Source organism: Melospiza melodia, chromosome 1 (assembly GCF_035770615.1).
Source record: "Melospiza melodia melodia isolate bMelMel2 chromosome 1, bMelMel2.pri, whole genome shotgun sequence".
Lineage (NCBI taxonomy): Eukaryota > Metazoa > Chordata > Aves > Passeriformes > Passerellidae > Melospiza > Melospiza melodia.
In genome coordinates, this window is record NC_086194.1 from 92,135,088 (window position 1) to 92,159,215 (window position 24,128).

The following is a 24,128-nucleotide window of genomic DNA, read 5'->3' on the forward strand; positions in this document are numbered from 1 at the left end:
TTTCCACATGAGCAGATGGATCCTGTGGTACAGGTTTGCCTTTAAGGAGAGTTTAAGCAGTAAATACTTTGCTTATTTAAGAGGGCTGGTTATTTTCCATGTTTGTGTAGCTTTTAGGTAATTCATAAAGACTTCTGATAAAAATGCAGGCTTTTTTTTTTTCCACCCAGTTGTATGAACCTTCAGTACTTTTAAACTCTAAATTCTTCCAGGGTAGAACAATGTGAAAATTGCATCTTTGTCAAATGAAGCAATTCATTACCTCTCTAAATGTTGACTGCTGTGCTTGATGCCTAGATTTGGACAAAACAACTGTCTTACAGTTTCTTTAAAATTTCATTTTCTAAGGGAACAGCACAATCCTTCTGGGTTTAAGGATACCTCCTTCTATCTCCCTCAAGTTACACAGTGTTTTCAAGGGCCTAATTTTGAACATTGAAGGGTTGGGAGCATTTGTCATCAGGAGCAAAATAAGTGATTGCTGTTAAGAGTTGGATGGGAGATGCAAAGACCAGGGAGGCCACAGCTCTTTGGGGTGGATTTATTTCTTCTGGCTGCTGAGACATTTAGGTAGGCTTTACTGACAGTCAGTGTTTGATTGGAAGAAGTGCTGGTGTGACTGGCTTTGCTGTGTGAGTGTTGGGGCAAGGCTGAAAGCTCACAGCAGGGTGGGTGTCTTCACCCGGTACCTTGGGGAACCATCTGTAGTGACACTTCCTAGCTGTGCAGGTGAGTGCTGTAGCTGTTCTGTGTGTGTAGGGCACAGTTAAAGATAAACACAGAGGAACTGGTTCTCCTGATTGCTGGGGTTTGGTTTTTGTTGGCAATGCTGTCTTAAAGCAGTAAAAGCCAGCATTGCTTCAGCTCTGTCCTGTGTTGGGAGGAGTGTAGGAGAGTGGTGGGAGGCAGCAAGATGCTGGCACTTCTGCATGCACAAGGTGGGAAAGCCACAGTCGGGGCCCAGTGGGAGCTCTCCCCTTGCTCAGGGAGCGAGTAATGAGCTCAGTGCTTTGGGGGTGCTGGTGCCCCTTGCTTGCTTCTAGAAAGGACCTTGCAAGGTCCATCTCGGTGTGCTGCTACATCCCATCCAGCACCAAAGTAAAACTTGCGACTGGCAGCACTTTTCCCTGCTCTTTGGGAGAAGGAAGGTGGAGATGATCATTCTAAACCAATCCTCCTGAAGGGTGCTAAAGGTGTATTGGGACAGCCAAGCAGAACTGGCTTCCTTGGTCCTGGGAGCCCTGGTGCTTAATGGTTTATATTCTGGAGTGCCACCTGCTGGCACCTCTCTCTTTGCTTGCTCTTTTCTAGAGGCAGCTGCTCCAGAAGATGAGAACACAGAGCAAAAAAGCATGAATGTTAATAAGAATAACAGTACTAATTATTTGTATTGATCTTTACATAATTTTTTTGATCATCATGGTACTTATGGATCCTGTTTATTGGCAAAGGACACACTCTGGCAGGTGTTCTGCAAACTTGGCATGAAAGAAACTGGCAGAGGTTTCATGGCTTAAAAAATAGAGAGCACAGTGTGAAGGAGTGGTTTAAAAAATAGAAAATGATTTTTCCAATCCATGCTGTTATTTGGCAAAATATGAAGCATTTTTTAAAATTTATGGCTTGCTTTAGTAAAATGTTTGGACCATTTCTGTGGTTGGCAAAAAAAACCTCAAAGCAGTAACCATTCTATTGAAAGACACCTGACAGTGAAGGCACTTAGGCAAAAGTTAAGAAAACACTGACTCAACTCTAAAAAGAAAAAATTATGTCAGTAAAGTAATTCTGAAAACCTTTTGGCTGTAAAGCAAGAGATATTGTAGTTTGTGTCACAAAGCAGATCTTGGTCCAGAGCTGAATTTTTTTTCATCCCACTCAAGAACTTGTTTTGGCAGTATAAAAGAGGCAGTTTTTGATTCTGTTTTTTAACACTGATTTTGCATCTGTGGGTCAGAGCCTAAATGGGTGTTGTCAGTGTGGTGCCTTTGGCATCAGTTTGGTTGTGTGCATTGGTGTTGCCAATGTTCAGTGTGCCACTGTAAGACACAGATACAATGCTATAACAGAAATTAGGTAAAGAACTCAATTGAGTGGAAAATGGTCAGATCTTGCAGATATGCATAAGGCTGTGTGTATTCACACCATGTCGGAGATAATCACATCGAGTGCAATACTCTCTAGACTTTTCCCTTCTTTAGTGAGCTGTCCCTAAGGCACCTCCTTGGTTCCTCACTGCTATTCAGTGTGATGTTGCATGGAATAGAATCACAGAATTGTTTAGGTTGGAAGAAGCCTTTAAGATCACTGAGTCCAACCATTAACTCAGCATTGTTTTGTTCACCGCTAAACCATGTCCCCAGGTGCCAGATTTCCACATCTTTTAAATACCTCCAGGCACAGTCACTCCACCACTTCCCTGGGCAGCTTGTTTCAATGCTTGACAATCCTTTTAGTGAATAATTTTTTTCTAACATCTAATCTAAGCCTCTTCTCGTGCAACCTGGGGCGTTTCCTCTTGTTCTGTCACTTGTTACCTGGGACAAGAGCCCAACCTCCACCTCACCACACCCTCCTTTCAGGCAATTTTAGAGAGTGGTAAGGTCTCCCCTGAGCCTCTTTCTCTCCATGCTTGACACCTCCAGCTCCCTCAGATGCTTCTCATCAGGCTTGTGCTCCAGACCCATCAGCAGCTCTGCTGCCTGTCCTTGGACACATATGAATGTTCCTCTTGTAGCATGCGGACCAGAAATGAACACTGAATTAAAGGCGAAATACATGTTGGAAATACGTGGTAAGGCTTCTCTGATGTAATGCCTCAAAAGTAATTAATGATCTTGGGATGTATGCTGGAGAACATTGGGATGAGTGTGATGAGTGTTTCCTTTTTTTTTTTTAAAGAAATCTGTGAACCACCTGTCTTTTTGCTGTAAGATCCTTCCAATCCTTTTCAAGAAACACTTGAAAAAGCCAGCAATCCTATTGACCACATAGTCCTCTTCAGCTTTTGGTCACATCGCGAAATGTAACTTGTATGTTGAAAACGCCCCATGTTGTGGTTTTATTTTTAAGCCAGCAAGCGAAAAAGCTGAATCACAATTGTTGAAAGCACACTTCATAAAAGTACAGCTGATAATTTCAGCTGATGGTTTCAGTGTATCTCTTTTGCCTTTGTTAAGCTAGGAAAGCAAAAAAAAGTCAAGGTGTATCACTAGACTTAAGCATTCCACATTCAGCGGTAGAGCACTGTGAGTGACACTTCTGGCTTGACCAAATCAGAAGAAAAATTATTCCAGAGTCAGTACAAAAAGCTTTGTTTGCCCTTTACATTACCTTTTAAAAAATTTCTTCTGAAAGAAAACGATCAAATTGAAATGGAGGTAGAATTTCCATTAAGCTGACGTCTTAATGGAAATTTCCATTTTTGCTGAAGGAGAAAGTATTTGCATAATTTGATCTGAAACTGCCAATGAGTTTGTTCAGCTCAAAACTTTTTCTTTAGTTAGCTCTAACTCTCATGCAGAAATCATGAGACTGGCCTGCAAATCAGAGACTGCAGTTTAGAGATCCTACCTAACTGGGATCTGAAGTTCATGCTTTCAGGCTTTTCTTCAGATAAACTGGACTAGCAGCCTTCTTTTTTACAGAATATTGCCTTGATTGTCCATACTCCTGTGAGCCTAGGACTCACTGTGGCCGTAGACTATTAGGATTGTGATGAGCATTAGCAGCATTATGCTAGTTTCCTTGCCTAAGTTTGTGCTGTTACATTGCCGGGACTGCAGAACCAAGCAAAAAATTAAGAGGTGTGAAGCCGTTTGCTTCATTTTGTTTTGCTCTGTTGTGGCGTAACATAGTCCTTTCTGAGCGTTTGCACTCCTTCATACAGCAAAAACGCTGTAAACTGTTAGTTTAAGTGCTGCCAAATGGAAGGTATTTTCACACCAGGATGTTTCAAAAGCAGATTTTGACTGGCAGAAGTATGATGGGCGATGTCTGGCCTAAACTTTCAAACTCACTGTAAAGAATGAAATTCAAAATAACAAAGCTTGGCAGGTCTGATGAACTTCATGCAGCTACAGAAGTGGATCTTGGAATTCAGTACCATCTCTGTGAAGGAAAGCAACAGTATCTTTCACATAATGTGGGCAGGAATAGTTCATCTTCCCATACCTGAGCATTTGAGCAGCCAATTGCAAGTTGCCACTGCAGCGTGTCTGCCACAGCAGAAGGGGTAGCAGCTCTGAGCTCAGTGTCCCAGAGCTGTAATTTATCTCAGCCCACCAGAGACGGTTGTGGTAGCACTAACCTGAGTTATGATCATCACCCTTGAGAGAGAGCACTGCTTTTTTTTGGCTGCAGGACCACTTCTGTCTGAAAACAGTCCTGGTTCATCTGGTGGAGAGACTGGGTGCAAATCTGCTCACTTTGTTGCAGGCTTCATTCTAGAAGTCCATCCTTGGGAGTCTTGTTTCTGTCGTGGGCATGCCGATGTCCACGTCCATGGGCATGGAGAGAGCCGGGAGCCTTTCCTGATGTTAGTTTGTTATCTCACCACTAATCTGCAGTTTCATCTGATGGTGCTGGGGCTTTTTGTGACTGTGTGGAGCTGGTTGGGATAGTTGAGGTGTAACCAGTTTGTTTAGTTGCAACTATTTTGGGAAGGTTATCATTGTGTTTCTTCAGATCACACCTTTTCAGCGTGGTGTAGGGGAAACAAAGGTGTCAGCATTTGGAATCAGCCTGTGGCTTCTGGCACTGGGTTCTGTATTGGTGGTGTTGATGGATCACGTGTTAAGTATGTAAACCTGCAATTGATCTGAAGAGCATGTGTCATCCCATTAACTTCCCTGGCTAACATCAGGTCATGCGCTTGATAACTTGTCAGAACTGGAAATTGTGGAGTGTACAGTCACAGGTAGAATCATGTGGTTTGGAAAAGTATTGGAAGTAATTATTTATGTAGTATAACCTGCTGCATCTCTTTGAAGGATTTTACTGGTCTGAAGACAAAGAGATAAATCATGAAATAGGAAATAATCAATATTATGCAGTTCAACTTGATCTAACTCTGCTTGTGATCCATATTTGCAGTCAGAGTTGGACTGTTCCCAAAATCCAGGAAGCGAGAGTGGTATTAATATTACAAGCTGACAGAATGTTACAGGGTGAATGATTAGTTTCCAATAAGAAAGGAGCTTTTGGATCAGTTCCAGTTCCTTTTGGTGTAATCTGCAAACCTGAATGACCAGTGCTGTGACCTGGAGTAGCTGTAGCGCTTATCAGAGGCCAGAACTTCATGGAGATCATGATTTGTCTGCATTATGAAATGACAGAGCTGTTGACCTTGAGGAGGCATATTAGTTGGCAACCTTCCCCTCTCTTGTGAAGATGAACTCCTGGAAGTGGTGGTTTGGCTTTGGCACAGCTGTTCTGCATTCTCTGTTGATAAACAGGGGGCTTTTACTCCTTTGTGCTGCCCGCTTAGAGGATTGCAGAAGAAAGGTAAAAAAAGAGGAACAAAGCTCCCTGTGCCCTTCTAATCTCTTTCAGACCTTATTCTATCAATTATGATTGATGAAAGAAGAGAATTTCCTTACTTATTGTCGTGGGGCTTTTAACAAAATATTTTCCAATTCCTTAATTCCATCTATTTCAATGTAAAAGGATGCATACTTTGACTCCTCTAGATCTATTATGGTTTTCCCCTCATGTTTTCTGAAGCAAAAAAGGGAAACAACCCCTTCCTGCACTTGAAGAAAACAAACCCCAGGCCATCCCAGGCCTTGAGAGCAGCCAGGTGGAGGTGGGTCACATAGGTCCTCAGGGAAACTGTGCTGGATGAGTGCAGAGAGCAGAAACCATGTTAAGCACGTCGTGGGGAGTACGAGGTGGGGGCACAGAGCAGACACAGCAATTAAAACTGTCATTTAAAGGGCTTTTGTTTCCTGAGGTTAGTGTGAAGCTGAGTTTGCAGTTTTTGCATTGTATAGGCAGTGTATGAACATGTGAGCATTGATTCCTTTCCTTGCTGTTTGGGCCCATAGGCAAGTAGATTTTATCCTAGTTTTATCAAAATCCACTCAATGACCTTGGAGAGCTGTAGCACTCTCTCCTCTAATTATAGACTAGTGTCTTAATAGACTCAGTCACCCACTGACCTGTATCAGTGAGAAAAGTCTGCATTTGAGCTTTATTTAAAATTAATTTTTTTTGATGGTGTAGTTCCTAAGTCTAATACAAGATCCTCAGGGGAGGGAGGGAAGAATCTTTTAATTAAGTTTCTATTTAGGTATCAGGCAAATTCTATCAATGGCAGATGAAGCATAAAGCTCTAATGGGAAAGTAAAATTTGTAATTTAAGTGATCAGGTGCTTCATGCCTCTCTCAGCAGTTTGAATGCCACAGTAGTATGTCACATTGCCATAAGTGAAAATCGCTTAGAAACAGGATGTTACATTGCATTTGAAAGCTCTTACTGAATGTGAGTTTAGCACCACTAGCTCCTCCTGTATTTTGTGGGATTTTGGCCTCAGTGACTTAACTTGTGACCTCACTTTAAGTTTGGGCAGCAGTTTCTAAATCTGTCTTGCCAACTACCTAACCAACCACTTGCACCTTCTGTCCTGGTCATGAGTAGCTACTGCTTGTATTCAGGGCTGAGAGGTAGAACTCCTTTCACACCACACCTTCCACTGCCATTCTTCACAGTGTTAGTTTGAATGGCAAATGGATCTCTCACATGGTAGTGGAAAAACCTGGCTTTTCATTCCTCTCATCCTGGGTTTAGAAGTGAGTCAGGCATAATTAAGAGCAGCCAACAAAACTGAGCAAGTGCTAATGGCCCTGCAAGCTCAGAGTGGGCTGTAGAAATGAGCATCATCCCCTGGGATGCTTTGAATGCTGGAGATTCTGTTTATTTGCAAAATGCAAGGAACCTTTTTATATCCTGCGCTGGAAAATTTTCAGATGTGATATGTCTTAGGACCACAGTCAGGTCTTCAGTGCACTGCTCATGCAGAGAAGGGCAACTTAGAACAGCAAGAATGATGAGAAGTACCATCACACTCCTTTTAGCAGGGCAGAGCTGCACCTGGGGGTGCTCTGCCAGCATGGAGGGGGACTAGGAGACTTAGAGAACCATAGCTTGACACTTGACCTTGTCAAAAACCCGCAGACATCAGAGTTGGGCTGGTGAGGAGCAGACCATGCTCCCATTACCTGGCCTCTAGGATTACCTGCACAGAGGGCTGCTGAGAGGCAGTAAAGCTGTCCACTCTGTCTCTGCCTGTCTGAAATGGGCATATTTCTGTGGAATATTTTAATTTCAGATAACGTTTTTCACTTGTAAAGTGCCTCATGTGAAACTGTCTGATGAACATATCATACAGAACAGCTGTACTGTTCTGCCTGAGCAGGATGAAATGTTTGCTGACCTGGCATGTTGCAGGTGATTTGTAGTGTTTGCTGTTGGAACAAAGTGCAGCTTATCCTGGTCATATTTGACCAAAATAAGGTCTTTGGAGGCAGGGAATGTGGACGTGTCAAAGTTTGCAGATAAAAAGAGGGAGCAGCACAGCTGGTGATGTGAGATGGAACATGGAGCAGCATGTGAGTCTCTCTCTGTTTTCTCTAAACACCAAAGGCTGGTGTTTTCACCTGATCTGTTTTTGCTCCAAACCCATAATTGTCTGTACCTCATTATGTTCCTGTAGGTGACCTTTCTTCCTCTGTCTCCTCTTCCTAGGGCTGGCTGGTGACAATTTCTTAGGTAAATGCTGTGGAATGACGACTTGCAACTAGGCTCCTTTTTTGTGACCCACCACTGATTTCTCAGCTGCCCGAGAGGCTGGACAAACTGGTATTCTGTCTGATGTTGAGATCATCCACAGCAGGTTCTCTTGCCATCAGCATGGATCCCCTGGTTCACAGGATATTACGGACTCATATATCACAGTTTCACTCAGCTTTATTTTTTGTGGCTTTATGCACCCAGGACTGTATACCAAGATGCTCATCTTGGCAAGGGCTGGACTAAAACTAAAGGAGACAGTTTTAGACTAAAACTAAAGGACAGCTTGCACTGGCTGAGGCTTTGACTAAATTAAAATACTTTCCTTCTGCAATATTTCTGTGCAATTGTGAATAATGAAATGGAAAGGATGGTGAGTGTAGGCTGCCTGATTTACAAGAAGGTTCCTGGAGAACAGGTAATTCTGGAGAAAAGACTGGATTTACTTTGCTGTTTTATTGTTAGCTTTATGTCCCTCAAAATGCATATAGTTTGTCAATTGTATTCTGTATGGTACATGAACTGTGCCAGTGTAGATAGGTAGTTTCTGGGGCTCAGGCTCTCGTGTTTTTCATTATATGTGAAAATACATTGATATGTTTAATGAAAGCCCCCCCCCCCCCCCCCCCCCCCCCCCGCCAAATCCTAGGCATACCATGGGGATGCTGCCAGCTGAAGGAGGTGGGGAAAAATGTGTAGGTTTCTGTGCTTTATTGCACAAAAGAATCTGTCACCTCTGCCCTGTGGCTTGTGAGGTGAAAAGTAGAGTTGTGATGAAATTGTACTGGAACTTGAGGCAATCTGGGTGGTGCTTGCATGACCTTGGACCAACGGCTTCGTGTCTAAGTGCTTCTTTTCTTAGATGATGAAAGAATATAATGATGATAATACTTGTCTCTTAACAAGGGTGTTGTGACGAATAAATTAATTGTTCGTTGTGCTGTTCTCAGTTACTATGGTAATTAGTGCTACAGAACAGCCTAAAAATAAAGAAGATCATTTAGTGAAGGATATTCAGGGGAAATCAGGTAGTACATCCTGGGCATTTGCAGTTAGCCCAAGTGTGTTTTGTCTAAATGTGAATTTGTGAAAAATGTTCACTGATGCTGAATTTTTGTAGCAGAAATGCTTCCAATTATCTTTTTGGAGGCGGCTGTAACACACATTTCCTTCCGTATCTGTGGGCACATGATTCTTGCAATTAGTTCTCCTATTGAGAACAGCACTCCCTTCTCACCCCATCTCCTTTACAGCCTAAGGACACCTGAAACGAATGATTCTTTCTTCTTCATAAATCATACATACTCAGTAATACAGCCAAAGAATTGTTAATGTGTTTGGAGAGTTTACATAATGAACCTTTCTTGGTAAAGGTGAAGTATGGTCGATGCACTGCCTTGCTGGAATTATGTTACAGCCTTGCTGTACAGCAAGTAGACTGCCTAAATCCATCTGTAAGTCTGTGAAAAGTTTTGAGGCTTTCTCTCAGTGATGAGTTAACTACTTCAGCATGCCCCGAGCCAGCTTTTTAAAATGTTATATGATGTTCAGTCATCTGTGAATTGTACTGGGTTCCACAGGCATCACTGAAGTATATACTTGGGGTTTTTAAGTTAATAAAATTTTGGAACCTAGTAAGTTAGGAAATATGTCTTAAGGTGGTTCTGAGTCCTTCAGTGAAGGCATCACTCCTTCAGGGCTGTGGTTTCCATTGCTTAATATCACAGGGGCTATCCTTACATAGGAAAAATATTGTGTTGCTAGGCAAGGATTTGCCATTAATTACTGTGTTCTCTGACTTTATGTACAGCTCTGGGCTTGAGTGTGCAGTGTCTTGCTTAGCACTGGGTTCCAAAAATAGCTGTCTTTTGTGACCTGGCCAATTTGTAGCTAGCATTTGTGCAGAGCAAACTTGGGCTTTCTTCCTCTCACTGTCACAGCTACAACAACCTTCATCTATTCACTCCCATAGCACCTCCCCACATTGTGTTGGGAAGGTGTCAATAGTAAGAGCAACAAATCCCCCTTCTGCTTTTTTAGGAATAGGAAGCTGATGCCTTGGTATTCCTGGCCTCCTGCTCACCCAGAGAGAACTTGGGTCATTGCTGTGGTCTCCAGTGAGGTACTGGCAGAACAGATAGCATGACTAACAGCTGAAATACTTGCTTTATTCTTCAGGGCTTTACTGGTATTGAGTCGTACAATTTGAAAAACTCACGGCTTGTGCAAAGGGCAGCCCAAATCTGCAGGGAGGACCTTTGTGCCATGTTCTCAGCCACCTGGCTGCTGCAGAGGTCATCAGCTTTGCAGGTTTCTCCGTGGGTCTCTGTAACTGCTTACGAATTCCTCTCCTTGCCAGCTACTGGCAACCTTGTGGATATTGGGTAGATGTAATGAAATGGAAAGAGAATGCAGGACAGGGAGAGAGGCTGCTTTTCATGGCCTATCGCTTCTTGCTGCCTTTGCTCCTGCTGCGCCTTTCTGACACATGAGTTTTGAATCTTGTGGATTTTCATTTCCAGTTAGTTATTGTTTGTGTTATAGGTTAGATCTCAGCCCTGAAGAACTTCCAGGGCTGTCAGGTTTGTGCCAGGCAGCCACTGCTTGTAGCTGCCATTGCTTCTGTGTCTGTGGTTTCACTGTCATAGTCCCCTGTCCCCATTCCACATGTGGCCCTACTCACACATATACATGTGCTATCACTTTTGCAGGGACCTGTAGATATCCCTGACAGTATTTACTGCTTTTTCTCCCCACTCTGTTTTCTTCTGTCAACACTCCCTGTGTGCACCTTGGGTGTCACTGCGTGATGAGAGCAAATGGCACAACAATGGTTTTGGCTGATACTTGATGTCAGCTGTGCCTTCATGTGCAGTCCTGGCTGCCTCTCTACCTTTGTGCTTGAAGCGCAGAGAAGAGTCCAGTCTGAGTAAGCTTTGAATGAGCTGTTCACCTGTGGCAGCTCAGTACCTTCAGTTGGTGTCAGGGTGCACTGGGGACAAGCTAAAGAGCTTGGTCTCCTGTCTAAGAGGAAACCTGCTCTTCTTGGCATAGTTGTTAAAGTGAAGTGGTAGAAGAGTACTGAGAGCTCCCATGGATTTTTCCTTCTTAGGTATGTAGTGCAATTTTTATTCAAATAGATTTTTCTAGTAGATGATGGCTTGACTTTCTTTTATCTTGAAACTGAGCTGTGACAGAGTGCTAGAGAGTTGTATGGTTGCATTGCACCTGTGAAGCTGCACGTCCAACCTTTGAACAAGGCAATGTCAGCAAAGGTCAAGGGGTTAGATGGCTGTGGCTACTCTTTAACTTGTCTTTAGTTATGTTCTGAAGGAATCATACTAACCCCTCTACTTAGTGGTCATTACTGCTGATCCACACCTCTGATTATGATTTGAGATGTTTTGGGAAAGTATGAGCAGTTTTTGTCACGTAGGTGGCAAGCCCATTTCTGACCTTGCAGATAGACTGATTTACATCTGCAGAAGCAGTACTTCCACTCTGTCCTTGGGCAGACTAGTCAAGTGAGAGTAGGTTTGGGTTAGAGATTACCATGCACTGTGAGGGTGCTGAGGCACTGAACAGGTTGCACAGAGTAGCTGTGGCTGCCCCATCCCTGGAAGTATTCAAGACTAGGCTGGATGGAGCTCTGACAACCTTGTCTAGTGGAAAGTGTCCTTGCCCACAGCAGGGGTTGGAACCAGATGATGTTTGAGTCTCTTCTATGATTTTATGATAAGCCTTAATTTCTGAATTTCTGGGCATTGGGATTTTTTCTTGTAATACTGCAGTATTGTTATACCTGAAGCTTTTTTGATAGATTGGCAGATAAAGCAGGTAAGAATTGTGTCTTTTACTGTCTTGAGCTCGACTTTGATTTGGATGGTCTGTAACTGCAGATTTTGTATGGATACTTCTGTGCAAAATGCAAAACTGCTGAGTTGCTTGTGGCTGAAAACTGGATCTGGTGGCTTTATTGATTCTTTTCTGAGTTTCTGTAACTAATTTCTATTCTGGCCATTGTCTCTTAATACTTTTTTTTCAGCCAGAAGTTGCCCGGCATCATGGATATCTCTCTTTCATTTTTCTCTTTCAGCTGTATGCTAGTCTGTTATCGTGTCAGCTCCTTTCTTGATAGTCTTCCTTTGTGTGTGCCTGTGCTATAGGGATATGGAGATAGTAATGGATAAGGAAATAAGGAAGATAAAACCCGTCCTCATTTTCTTCCACTTTCTCTCGGTGTGGCCTGCACACAGATGTGTAGCCCCTTCTGCAGCAGTGTTCAGCTCCCCAGCACACAGAGTATCTTTTGATGCCTTTGTGTAGCATGGTGCTGGTGTGGAGCTGGTGTCCCATGGGCTTCATAAAGGTGGGCATCTCTCTCAGCAGTGGTCTCTGTGCCACATTAAGATAAAGCATCCCAAAAGTGCTGGTGGACAGGGTGTGCCAGTTCCCCCTGAAGCTGTTTTACATGTTCTAGGAGCTCCTGCCTTCCTACTGCCCCCCGCTCCTTCCCAAGTCAGGATTATCACTGCGTGTTTGTTGAAGCATCTTGTGAGCCAAAATCCACTGCTGTTACAAAATCTGCAAGCAGGGCCAGTTCTGCCAGTGTCGGTGTACCAGTCATCAGCATCTGAAGAGATGACGTGAATTTTGTTTTCCCTATTCAAATACTGGTAACTGCCAGAAGCAGGGTACAGGACAGTGAGGTCCAGAGCACTGTCCTGGGTTGCAAATCCCTTGTCTATGCCTGCCTTCTCTTCTTAACCTACAATATTTGTCTTTCTGTTATCACCCATTGATTAGTATGTTGCAATCTAGGTGCTATAATCTAGAGAGGAGAGCAAGAAGTTATTGTATAGAAAGGAAGAAGTCCTCTGAAAGCTGTGGTTCTTGGGTGTTAACTCTAGTTTGGAAATAACATTGTAATAAAAGAAGATCAGAGGTCATCCTGCAGATATTTTGGGTTTTCTTTATTCTCTGGAAGCAAATTCAGGCTGATACTTCTTCAAACACAGGAAAGAAGGAAGTGTAAAATGTTGTAAAACTGTCACCCCTTCTTCATATTAATTGTGTTGGAGTGACCAAAATCAAGCAAAGCTGAACTACACACTGCAGGTAAACACAGATGCCTTCTTCTTGGCAAAGATGTAAATAATAAGTGGGAAAATGGGAATTGTAAAGGGAATCCCTTTACAAGGATTTAGAACAAGATCAGTAACCATTTGCTTTTAATTCAATGCATTATCTTTCGTTCTGTTATTATTCTGTTTTCTTTCTTTTCTTTGTGATGTTCAGTGGTCCTGGCCTTTTGTCTTCGGTGAGGTTTTCATTAGTGAGAAGGTCTGTGTTGCAGAGGGCCATGTTCAACAAGCTGCTTGTGTAACTGAGCCAACAGTTAATTTGACTGAAAATTATACAATTCCTTTTCGTTATGTGCAAGTGTAGGTGTTGCAGTATAGTTGCTTGGTTGCTCATTCGTGCACAGGCACAAATTCAGGAGCCTGTGGAAATGCTTCCATTTAAACATACTTTTTCTTTCTCCCACCTTTCATGCAGACTTAGCAGTTGAGCCAAATAGCTCAAAATCCTCAGGGATTTAAAGGATTAAATGGGAACAATTGTTTTGGTGCAGGAAGGGCTGAAAAGTGCTGAAAGTATGACAGGAGCTTGTTGCTGTGGGACCTGGCTAGTGAACTATACAGCCACTCTGTTATGGGTATAAATATAACTGTGAGTGGTGGACTGATGGGGTGATGGGGGTTTGATTGCTGGGAAAATTAGGAGGAAAAACCCCAGTAAGAGACCTAGTGATAGTACTGATGACTGACTGGAAGTTTTGCCACTGGGCTGTTTGGTGAAGGTGGTGGGAAGATGCTTTCTAGTGAACGACAACGAATTTGTTTCTCCCACCAGATAACAAAGTCAGTGCTAGTTTTCATTCTCCTTTGGCTGGACCCTTCTGTTCCCACATGCTCCTGTGAATAACCAGTTCTCTCATGTTCTTCTGTTTTCTCAGGTGCTGAAAGTTTCAGGCTGGAGGTTTTCCTGTGCTCTCCATAGCTGCTGCCTAGTGCTGCCCTGAGGAAAGCAGTGTTGGGAAGGTGGGTGCTGTCCTGAGGAGAAGTGGTGGGAAGGCTGCTACCCCTTGCCCTGAGGAGAAGTGGTGGGAAGACTCCTACCCCTTGCCTTGGAGTGTCAGGGCTCACCACAAGGCCTGCTGTGCTTCCCCTGCACTGGCTGCCATGGAGACCTTATCCCAGGACTCTCTGCTGGAGTGCCAGATTTGCTTCAACTACTACAGCCCCCGCCGGCGGCCGAAGCTGCTGGACTGCAAGCACACCTGCTGCTCCGTGTGCCTGCAGCAGATGAGGACCAGCCAGAAGGACCTGCGCTGCCCCTGGTGCCGTGGGATCACCAAGCTGCCTCCGGGGTACTCTGTGTCACAGCTGCCCGATGACCCCGAGGTGATCGCCGTCATCGCCATCCCCCACACCTCGGAGCACACCCCTGTCTTCATCAAACTGCCCAGCAATGGGTGCTACATGCTGCCCTTGCCTCTCTCCAAGGAGCGGGCGCTGCTGCCGGGAGACATTGGCTGCCGTCTCCTGCCCGGCAGCCAGCAGAAGTCCCTGACGGTGGTGACGATCCCTGCGGAGCAGCAGCCGCTGCAGGGCGGCCTTCCCGCCGAGGCGGGAGCGGAGGAGCCGGACCGGAGAGGCGCTGTGAAAAGCTCCACCTGGTCGGGGGTGTGCACTGTGATCCTGGTGGCCTGCGTCCTGGTCTTCCTCCTGGGCATCGTCCTCCACAACATGTCGTGCATTTCCAAGCGCTTCACGGTGATCTCCTGCGGCTGAGGCGGCGGGGGCTGTGCTCCCCCGGGGTCAGGTTGGGTCGGGTTGATGATGGTGGTATTGAGCAAGACAATTCCGTGCAGCTTTCCCCAGTGACTGCAGGACGCTGTGCACCGGGCAGCGGTGCTCGCCTGGCTGTGGCCCCCAGAGGGGTGGCATCAGGTCTGTCGGCAGCCTGCGGAGAAAATCACATCCCGTGTCTGGCGGCCGTGGCACTGAGGAGGACTGCATGTGTCACCTCAACCATCTATCAAAGGGACTGCAACTTCACAGTGATCTTTTTTTATTGTGTTATGAGATTAAAGACCTCCATGTAGCTGGTTATACTGTGAAGTACACAGTACGGGCTCTTCTTTAAACACAGTGTATTAAAATCAAAACTGCTCTATGTAGAATTAAATGAGAACTGGCGCACAACTGTACGAGCTGTTTAATACCAGTCTACACATGCATTATTTTTTAATGAGGGGAGGGAGGGAGATTCATAAAACAGAGAAATCATGTAGCTGGTAAAGTATTTTATATGTTTTAAATGGCGCATTAATTAAACCAAGTTAGGGAATTGTACAATAGTTTTTAAAAGGTAGCATTTTAGAAGCAATTATTTTCTTCCTTGGTGTCTGGTTTTTGCCTCTGTTTTTTGCCTCTGTTTTTCCCCATTTCTTTCAACTGCAGAAAAGTGGTACTTCCAGCATCTTTTATTTGAAGGCGCTTTCAAGAAGGCATTCAAAGTGGACTAGAAAGGAAACCTAAAAAGTGCAGTCAAAACAGTTCTGCCTCACTGGCTTTATGGGAAGGATAGCTTTGCATGGTAAACATTGGACATGCTGTTTTACCTCCAGTCTGGCTGCAGACTTCTTGATTACCTGGCTTTCATAGCCATTAGTGAAGAAATGGGTCGTGAGAAGTCCTGGGACTCCTGCAAGGATGTGATAACATATTGCTCTTCATTTTCTTTTTCTGCAGGTTAGGTTTACTTACTTGTTTATGAAGAATCTAGATCTATTTTGCCTCCCTCTTTCCTAGGCGTTGCAACTGTGCACTAGTGGGTGGTGTGACAGAGGTGTTGCTCTAAGAAAGCTTCACCACTGGAACTGAGACCAAGGACTGTTGTACGCAGTCATCTAGTAAGAGGCAGTGATGTATCTTGGAGAAGAATCCAGGCCAGCCTAACCTCTTACTGGGTGAGCCACTCCTCCTGAACTGCTGTGACTGTCCTGGTGTCAGAATGTCTGGGTGAGCTTAACAGAACCTTCTTCCCATGTTTCAGTCTTACTAGTGTTGATTTCATGAGGACAGATTTGAAAAAAAAACAAGTAAGTGTCCCTCCTCCCTTTCATGACAGTCTCCTGTGACTGTCATGAAACCCCAGTCATTTGCAGTTCACTTCTTGGGAAGAGCCAAATTCCTGAATGTTCACTGCAGTAGCACCTTGCTCCAAGCACTCACACTAGCTTTAGTAGTACTGCTCATAAGTAAAATAGAGCCCAGTGTGAATTTGGGTATTTGACAAGTCTGATTGCTGAAACTTAGATGAGATTTAGGGATTGGATCAAGGGGCACGTGGCAGACCTTTAATAAGACAGAAAAATCTGTTGATTTGCACCGCTTCTTTTTGTGATTACAAGACGTAACTTCCCTGAACCGTGTCCTCTTGTTGTCTACCTATTGTTCTTTCTAATTCTTGGAGATTGCTGAATGCCATATTATAACATAGTTTTGACTATGCAGTGCCCAAGTTGGCTCCATAGTCATCGTTGGTTTTCTGGTTTTGTCACAAAATCCAGTTGCTGGTTCACAATAAACATTCTCAGCTCACACTTCTGTTAGGAAAATACCTCTGACTTCATGCTGGATTTCTTTCCCTCCCTGTTTCTAAACCACCATTTTCTTCCTTGATTTCCATTAAGGGAAGAATGGACTATAGGGTGCTTAGTTGTAATGATGTGTGTTTGCTCACGTATGGAGAGGAACCATTGTGCTGATTTTTATCTACTGTCATATGTATGCATAGCACAGGAAAAAAAAAGTCTTCAGATAAAACACTCAATGCCTTTTTTGTGCAAGGCTCATGTGCAGTGTGTCTTGCATCTGGCTTGCAAGTATTGTAATTACATGGACACCTCTCCACAGCATGTTTCATGTGGTTGCAGTAGGGAACACCAGGTATTCCCAAATGTGTCTTGTGAACGTGCTCGTCTCTTGTTGCCAGTAGCTAGCCAGATTTCTACTGACATCCATGCTATGCTGCTTTTTGTGTAAAGGAAAGCCAGTTCACAAAAAATCCTGCCTTTTACAAGACTCTTGAGGAACTGACCAGACACAGGATTTGACCCTCTACTGCCTTATCCTGTAGCAATTTCTGGGTGTACCAGAAGCTTATGGCATAGGTGAAAGATGCTCTGGGTACAATGCTGGTGCATTTTGTGCCAGGTTCAGCATTTGTTATCTGAGTTATCAGTGAATGCACAAAACCACGAGGCAGTCAGGGAGCAGGTCCTGGTGACACACACAGTGGTGGTAGCGTTACCTCCTTCCAGCCATACCTGCCCAACTGAAGCTCTTGAGGCCGAGGATTCTCTGACATTGCAAAGAAAGGCCCTCTTCATCTCCCTATGGAGAGTGCACAATAAAAGAGGAATCAGAAATTAGGTTAAAATACCATACTGCATAACATATTATACAACAGGCAGACCTGGAGTTTATCCGGAATTAATGACGTTAAGTGTTATATTAGCAGAATACCATCCTGTACTACGTAACACAGTTCATTGTTTTGTTAATATGAATTTCCTGTACTTTTGTGCCTGCTGAAATGCATGTTTGACCTAATTTCTGATCCAGACATTTGCCTGCTCACAGCCTTGTGTAAGAGCAATAAGTAAAACCTCAAGATTTTTGCCTGCGTGTATGCGCATGGTGTGTATGTTTATTCCTTTTTATAAATAGGAGTTCTGGAAAAGTTTTTGTTCTGGCTTTAGACTGTGACTAGAATTTTAAATTTGCAGCTGTTATATATGTTAGATCACCTAGCTTTTTTGCTGACTTGTGTAGAAATGAACTAAATAGTTTGTTGTAATGTACAGTGTTAAAATGTTTCTCAAGTATGTCAATAGTCACACTACTTTAAAAATGCAGTGCAGTCTATCCCATTCCTTGGTTCAATGCCTGGCATTAAAAAGTACTGCTAATTTTTTTTTATTATTATTTTTAAAAACCAGCCTTGTCTTTGTATCTTTCCTTTCTGGAGAAACATGTTTGGACTTGTGCCAAAATCATCAGGTTCCAGGTTAGCTTTTGTTCTCTGGTGTCCAGTAAGAAGTCACTGCCTAGTTCCACCAAAAAGACAGACAGAAGCTTACTGTGACTCAGTTCTGTTTGAGAAACCAAAAGTTACGCTAAAATGTGTGGGTAATTATTCAAGCACCTGCATTTTTAGAGCACATTACTCTGTATGAATGTGTATTTATTTGCTTGTTTAATAGGAAAGGTGTGTGTGTTGGGGTCCAGTATTTTTCCCTGGATGGTCCCAACTTCCATTGTTGGCTTGTGCTTTGCTGGCAAACAGACTTTAGGGTTCACTCTGTGAAATTTTGTTTAGTGAATTTTAAAAATTCAAAATATGCAATTTTGGTATGCAGGATTTTTTTAGGAAATTGTGTGTTCAGTGATTGTTCATGCTTAACCACAATGTAAAGGAGCCTGTATGTTTTGTAAACATGGAGCAGTCATGAGTCCAAAGTTTCATCTTTACTAATGAAGCTAATTCTGAATAAAACGTTAGCAGGAAAAGAGTGATAGCAAGTGAATTATGGTTCCTCTGTTATTTTGCCATCAAATGAGGAGCATGGAAGGGAATTTGGCAGAATCAATCTGTATTTTATGAGAGGGTGGCTGAAATTCATCACTTGGTGTTTAAAGGCAATGTGTAAAGTATGAGTTGTGGTAAATAGTGAAAGGGCATTCAAGTTTTAATTAGTATGGAATACAGAACTATAGCTGATAGTTCTGTATTCTTTTTTTCAAAACTTTTTTTCTGTTTTAATAAAATTAAAAATTTTAAGTATAAGCTTTACTTATAGGAATGAGGGATTGCTGGCCTTCACTTAAGCCTGCATTGTGCAGACTGGTACACAGGTTCCCTCTTGCCTTGAGCACCTCTTCCCAGTCACATGATTGCTGGAGCTATAGGCATCCAGCTTTTTTTGATAGTGCACATGATTTTTTGGAGTAAGGGTAGTTGATAATACACACTGAATTTGTTACATTCACTGCAGAATGTAACAAATTCCAGAACCAAAACCACACAATTAATACATAGTCTGAACTCTTCTGTAGATGTCCCAGAAGCAAAGGCTCTGGGCATGAGTCTGTCGTGTAAATGGAGCCAAGCCTGTGTTCTCTGGATCTTTTCACAGCAATGCCAGGGAGCAGAGGATGCTGCTTTCTCCCACTCATGAGAATGGATCTGTACCCACCATCCACAGCCAAACTAGCCCCAGGGAATGGGGCCTACTGGCATGAGCCACTTGCATGAGTACTGCAGGAGATGTTCACATGTTGAGTGAACACCTCTCTAGTAAGCGTTGGGGTTGAAATGCCTGCTTATCCCAATGGCACAGAAAGTATGGCTTGCTTGAGATTTGTTTTTCCCAGACCTTTTTCTGTGGGTGGATGGAGGGGGAAGGGAGGGAAGAAGGTACATGGTAGCAAATTAATCCCAGCAGCATCTGGGAGGCTGCTGAAAGATCTGCTGGCCCTGAAGGCAAAGATTTTGAGCAAGAGCTTCAGTAGGACAAGATTGTCTGTAAATGCAGTGGATTTAGAACATGTTAGTGACCTTTCTGGTGCTGTACAGTGTTCTTAGGCCTGACAGCTGGGCTTGTTGTGCTCTCTCTCTTTGTCACTTTACTTCTTGCATGCTTGTGTCAACAAGCGAAGCTTCTTGCTTCAGCCTCAAGTTGAACAATTTCCAGACATTTCTCAAGTTGCCCTGAGCATCTCTGATGAAAAAAAACTAACCTTCCAACATCAGTGAAATTTAATGAATGTTTGGAAAATGCATTTTTCAAGCATTTTCTTGTGCTTCAATATATTTTTATTATAGTTCTAAATCCTCTATTTTTTTGTGCTAATCATGTTCCTGAATGTCAGAGTCAATTCAAGGGATTAGTTAAGATCCACAAGCAGAAGAAAGCACTTCTGTCCATCCCACATTCCCCCTTCAGATGTACGTGAGTCTGTTTTCACTCTCCTCATCCATTTCACCCTGGGGCACATAATCATGGGGATGAAATGGGAATTCTTGGGCATACATGGAGCACCTATGCATATGAGCACAGGGACACATTCCCGTGCTGGGGCGGGTGTGTGGTGGGGCATGCACGCAGCACATGCTCATGTAGAGCCCTCATCAAGAGGGCTGGTGAAAGATCCTAAGGTTTTTCTGTCTCTGTCACGTACTTTGTAGTGCTGGGATAGCTTGGTAACAGGAAGCTTTTTTATGATTACCTGGATCTCCTGTGAGATGAGTTGCTATTCCCTCTGAGCTGTTCCCTGCAAACCAGCTCCTACTGCTGTTGGATGGAACTCTGCTCCACAGCTGACGCCTCTTCTGGAGTTCAGGTGAGGAACCATGCCTTGCTCTGTTCCTCCAGGCTGGAATAGGCATCCAAAGGGAACAACCAGATGCTTGGGCTTTTAGTTGTAAGATCAACTGAAGTTCTTTTGAAACAGGACTGCATAGAGCACTCTTGCAAGCTGGAAGGCAACATACAGACTTGGCCTAACTGGTTTGAAAGAGTGAAGAGTGGGTGGAGAAGGAAAGGACACCTGAAAATGAGCACATTATTAGACACTAGCCTGGAAATTCAGATCTTTATTTACAAAAACATCTATTGGGCATGTTTAGCAGTGGCCTGCTTATGTCATTTCTGTCAAATTGTGTCTCAAGAATGTCACTGAAACTCCAGATTTCCTTTTTCTTCAACACCTTTGAGTTGGAAGCAGCCTATTTCAAAAGTACTGGTTTGTACTGGTTTCACTGAAAGGCTTGATGGATGTACAGAAATTTTTTAGGATACTGAATCATCAGTGAAGCTCAGGACTTGGACTAAAGCTGAACAGGAATTCAGTGGGGAGAAACTGGGATAAAAAAGCCAAATCTTGAATTCTCAGTGTGTGCAGTTAAGTCACATTGTTAAAAATAGAAACTTAGCATGTGTGTCTCCTAGAACAAATAATGAAGTTGACAATGTTGGTAATGCCCAACCGCTGAAGACAGGACTTAGTGAATCTGTTAGATCTGAAAAGCTGAAATCACAAGTGGCCATTTGGTACAGTTATTGCATTCAAAGGAAATGGTAGGATTAGATTAGAGGTCTGTAGATTTCTGACTTGGTTTTCAACATTAAGTAAAAAAACCCAAACCTAAACTGAGAAACCTGAGTGTTTCAGGCTGAAGGTTATTTACATTCCTATTTTGAGAGTTATGAAAAGATGAGTGTGTGTTGTCACTGCACTCATCAGTTTGGGAAGCGTTGCCCTATAGGTGCTTGCATGCCCTGACTTGATCTGTACCACTGGGATTTGCATCTGCTCGAGAGAAATCTGGATGTGCCTCAAGATGGAGGAGTTTGGGGGGTGGGAGGGGGGAAAATAATCTTCTGCAAGATGTTTTGAATTCAGGTGTCATTGTAAGTGTGTGATCTCACTGAAGAATTTTAAAAACAGTGGTGAATCTTACAAGACTGTCAAAGCAGTCTGTCATGCATGTGATAGACATGTGGGGCTGGCTATGAGCATAACAGGGAGATCAGTTCCCAAGTATGGCCAATTTGCTGATTGAATTGCAAATTAATAATTTCTCACTTAATCTTTTTTGAATAATGGTTGCAGATATTTCTTGAAGATACGCTTATGGGATGTGGTTAAATACTGGGGATAGAATTCAGAAAATATGCTGAGAAAGCACTGAAGTACTAAATCTGAGGAAGCCAAAGGGATTCAGTCACAGATGATTAAATACTTTCTTGAACAGAGGTGGACTTCACATTCACATATTTTTTTCTTGATGCTTGGCTAGTCTGCACAATTCTTAAGGAATGTTTGAAGTAAAAAGCTCTGCTTTGGGGAAGGCTTTATTTTGAAATTTGAAAGTATATTGACTAGGAGAGGCTCTTTAATACCCCAAGGCAGCTGTTTTCAAGCATCTGAGTCTAAAAACTTATTTCTGTAGCTTCTGTTTTTAATTGCTTATTGCAACATAGCTGAGCATTCTTAATTTATGGTAGAAAGCCCCACAACCTTGCAGTTCAAACCCACACCAAAATCCACCTTAGGAATCCAGAACAATGATGGTTTAAAAAGCTTGGGAGAAATAAACTGAATTCTAATCACTTCTTTTCTGCTATGCAGAAATGCTGAGGGGATTTGCTAAACCTACAGGTTGATAAAACAGAAGCCCTGCTTAATGGTTTTATTTGCTAAACCAGCTAACTGCAATGGATATATAGTGTGTTCTTTCTTTTTGACCTCCCCTGGTTTAGAGAAGACAAGATTTGGACAGTTGTAGCTGGATTGAACGGCGTGATAAGAGTTGTAAAATGTTACCAGCAATGAGTGTGATTTTGTGAGAAACAGAGAATTGCAACACTGAATGTCTTTCGGCAGTCATCCAGGCAGAACAAGCATTCAGCAGCTCCAGCAAACCCTTGGGATAGAGAGAAATGTCAGGAGTAGTGCATAAACGAGGATATTTTTTAATACCATAGATACTGTCTGTTATTGCTGATGCTTGACATCTTTGGGTTGAGGTTCTTTGGTCCCTTGTAACAAGCAGCCTAAAAATCCCTCTGTGCTGCTTCCTTAGGAGTGTGCTGTCTCCTGTTCCCTCTTCTTCAGCCCTTTGTTTGGACCATCCTGTTTCCCTACAAACTTGCAAGGAGAAACTTACCTTTGTATGAATGACTGCAAATTTCTACTGCATTTTCAGTGATGAAACTGGTAACAAAATCTTCACAGAAGCAGGAATGTCTCCAGGGCTCCCAAGTTCTATTTGCAATACCCCGTTATCTGCTGTTATTATCATAGGTCCTTTCAAAATCAGTATTTAGGATTATTGTTTCTTTAATACAGCCCAAATATTTTTGAAAGAAGCAACAGCAGAACAAGATAAAGCAACTTGGAGACTAGAGATTATTTGCACAATCTGATTTTAAAGATAGTATTATTTATTAATATGAATGGATCTTTTTTTTTTTGTTGTTGCTGGGTTTTAGGTTTTTTGTTAGTTTGTGGGGTTTTTTTTGTTTTGTTTTTTTTTTTTTTTTTTTTTTTTTTTTGTTTATCAGCAACATTAATTTTGCAATTCCACTTCCTTTGATGAGGGAGGGAGATAAGGAAGAAGAAAATCCATATTCATATCTCAGATTAGATCTGCTGAGTTTCACAATGTGTGTATGTGCTTCTGTTTTGTAAAACCTCAGGAACCTCCTAACAGCTGAACACTGCAGTAGCACTGAAATCTTAATGAAATGTCACGTGCTGCCTATTAAGATTAAAATGCCTGCTGAAATGTGCAGAGTCTGGGCTTTCTGGCTGTCGAGCACACAGAGCACTGCATGTGGAATTAGTTGTGACTGTGACTTCTCTGAGACCAAACTTGAGTCTTATACCTCGTTTGGAGCTGTTAGCTGCCTTGGGCTCTGAGGATCTGTCATATGTCCTAGATGCAGTGGCAGTCCTAACTTTATGGATCTAAAGCAACCAGCCTGTTGAGGGCGAGTTATCCACCTCCTTAAGAGATTCTTAAATGCTTGATTTGGTCAATGACTCAGGTTTTGCTAAAGGAAATGGAAATTTGGTTAAATTGTCCAGGCTCAGTCCCACCCTGCTGTTCTTGCTTAGTGGCCCAGAGGAAGGAGGTGTCTTGGCATGGGTGTTGAACCAGCTGATGGGATGTGACCCACCACAAATCCCTGTTGAAACAATGGCCCTATAAGTATGTATCTCAGATAATGCTCCTTGCTGGAATGGCCCAACATGACCTCTCTGGTAAGAGCATAGGATTCCTCTGTTGTAGATAGGACTTTTAAACTTCAAAAGAAACTGTAAAATTCTGCTAGATTCCTTCAGCTTTCTAAGTTGACAGAAATGTGACGCTCTTGTGGCCACAAGGTGCTCTGCAAACTGGAGGAGCTGCTCTTCTAGTCAGCTTCAGGTGAGGAAAGTCCCAAAGCAACCTCCCTCATGGCAGGGCACTGTGTCTGATGCTGCGCTGAGGGTTAATGTGCTGCTCAGATTCTCTTTTGCATAGCCCCCAAAAAGTATTTCTCATTCTTCCCCTTCTCTTTCACCCTTTTTTTGGCTATAATTGTTTTGGAAAAAACAAAAACAGGCACTAAGAAAATAAAAAAGAGTAAAGCTGTTCTTCATGCAGGCCACGTTTATACCATCTGTTCTGTATCTATTTAAACTCTGTTGGG

The 24,128-nt window shown here is 43.0% G+C and overlaps 1 protein-coding gene across 9 annotated transcripts in view; it reads left to right on the forward strand.

Annotated features, from left to right (window-relative positions):
• RNF152 (ring finger protein 152) overlaps positions 1–18,443 on the forward strand; it is a 44,084-nt gene extending 25,641 nt beyond the window's left edge. For 5 of the 9 annotated variants that reach the window (XM_063162229.1, XM_063162190.1, XM_063162256.1 and 2 more), the window contains exon 2: positions 13,809–18,443. In XM_063162229.1, the coding sequence (XP_063018299.1) occupies positions 14,035–14,646 (612 nt within the window). In that variant the 5' untranslated portion in view covers positions 13,809–14,034 and the 3' untranslated portion in view covers positions 14,647–18,443. Of the gene's footprint in view, positions 1–7,523; positions 7,609–7,744; positions 8,208–9,887; positions 9,912–11,175; positions 11,627–13,808 lie in introns of those variants that run through there. The other 4 variants (XM_063162198.1, XM_063162247.1, XM_063162239.1 and 1 more) reach the window with 4 other exon arrangements.
• Positions 18,444–24,128: the final 5,685 nt, after the last annotated feature.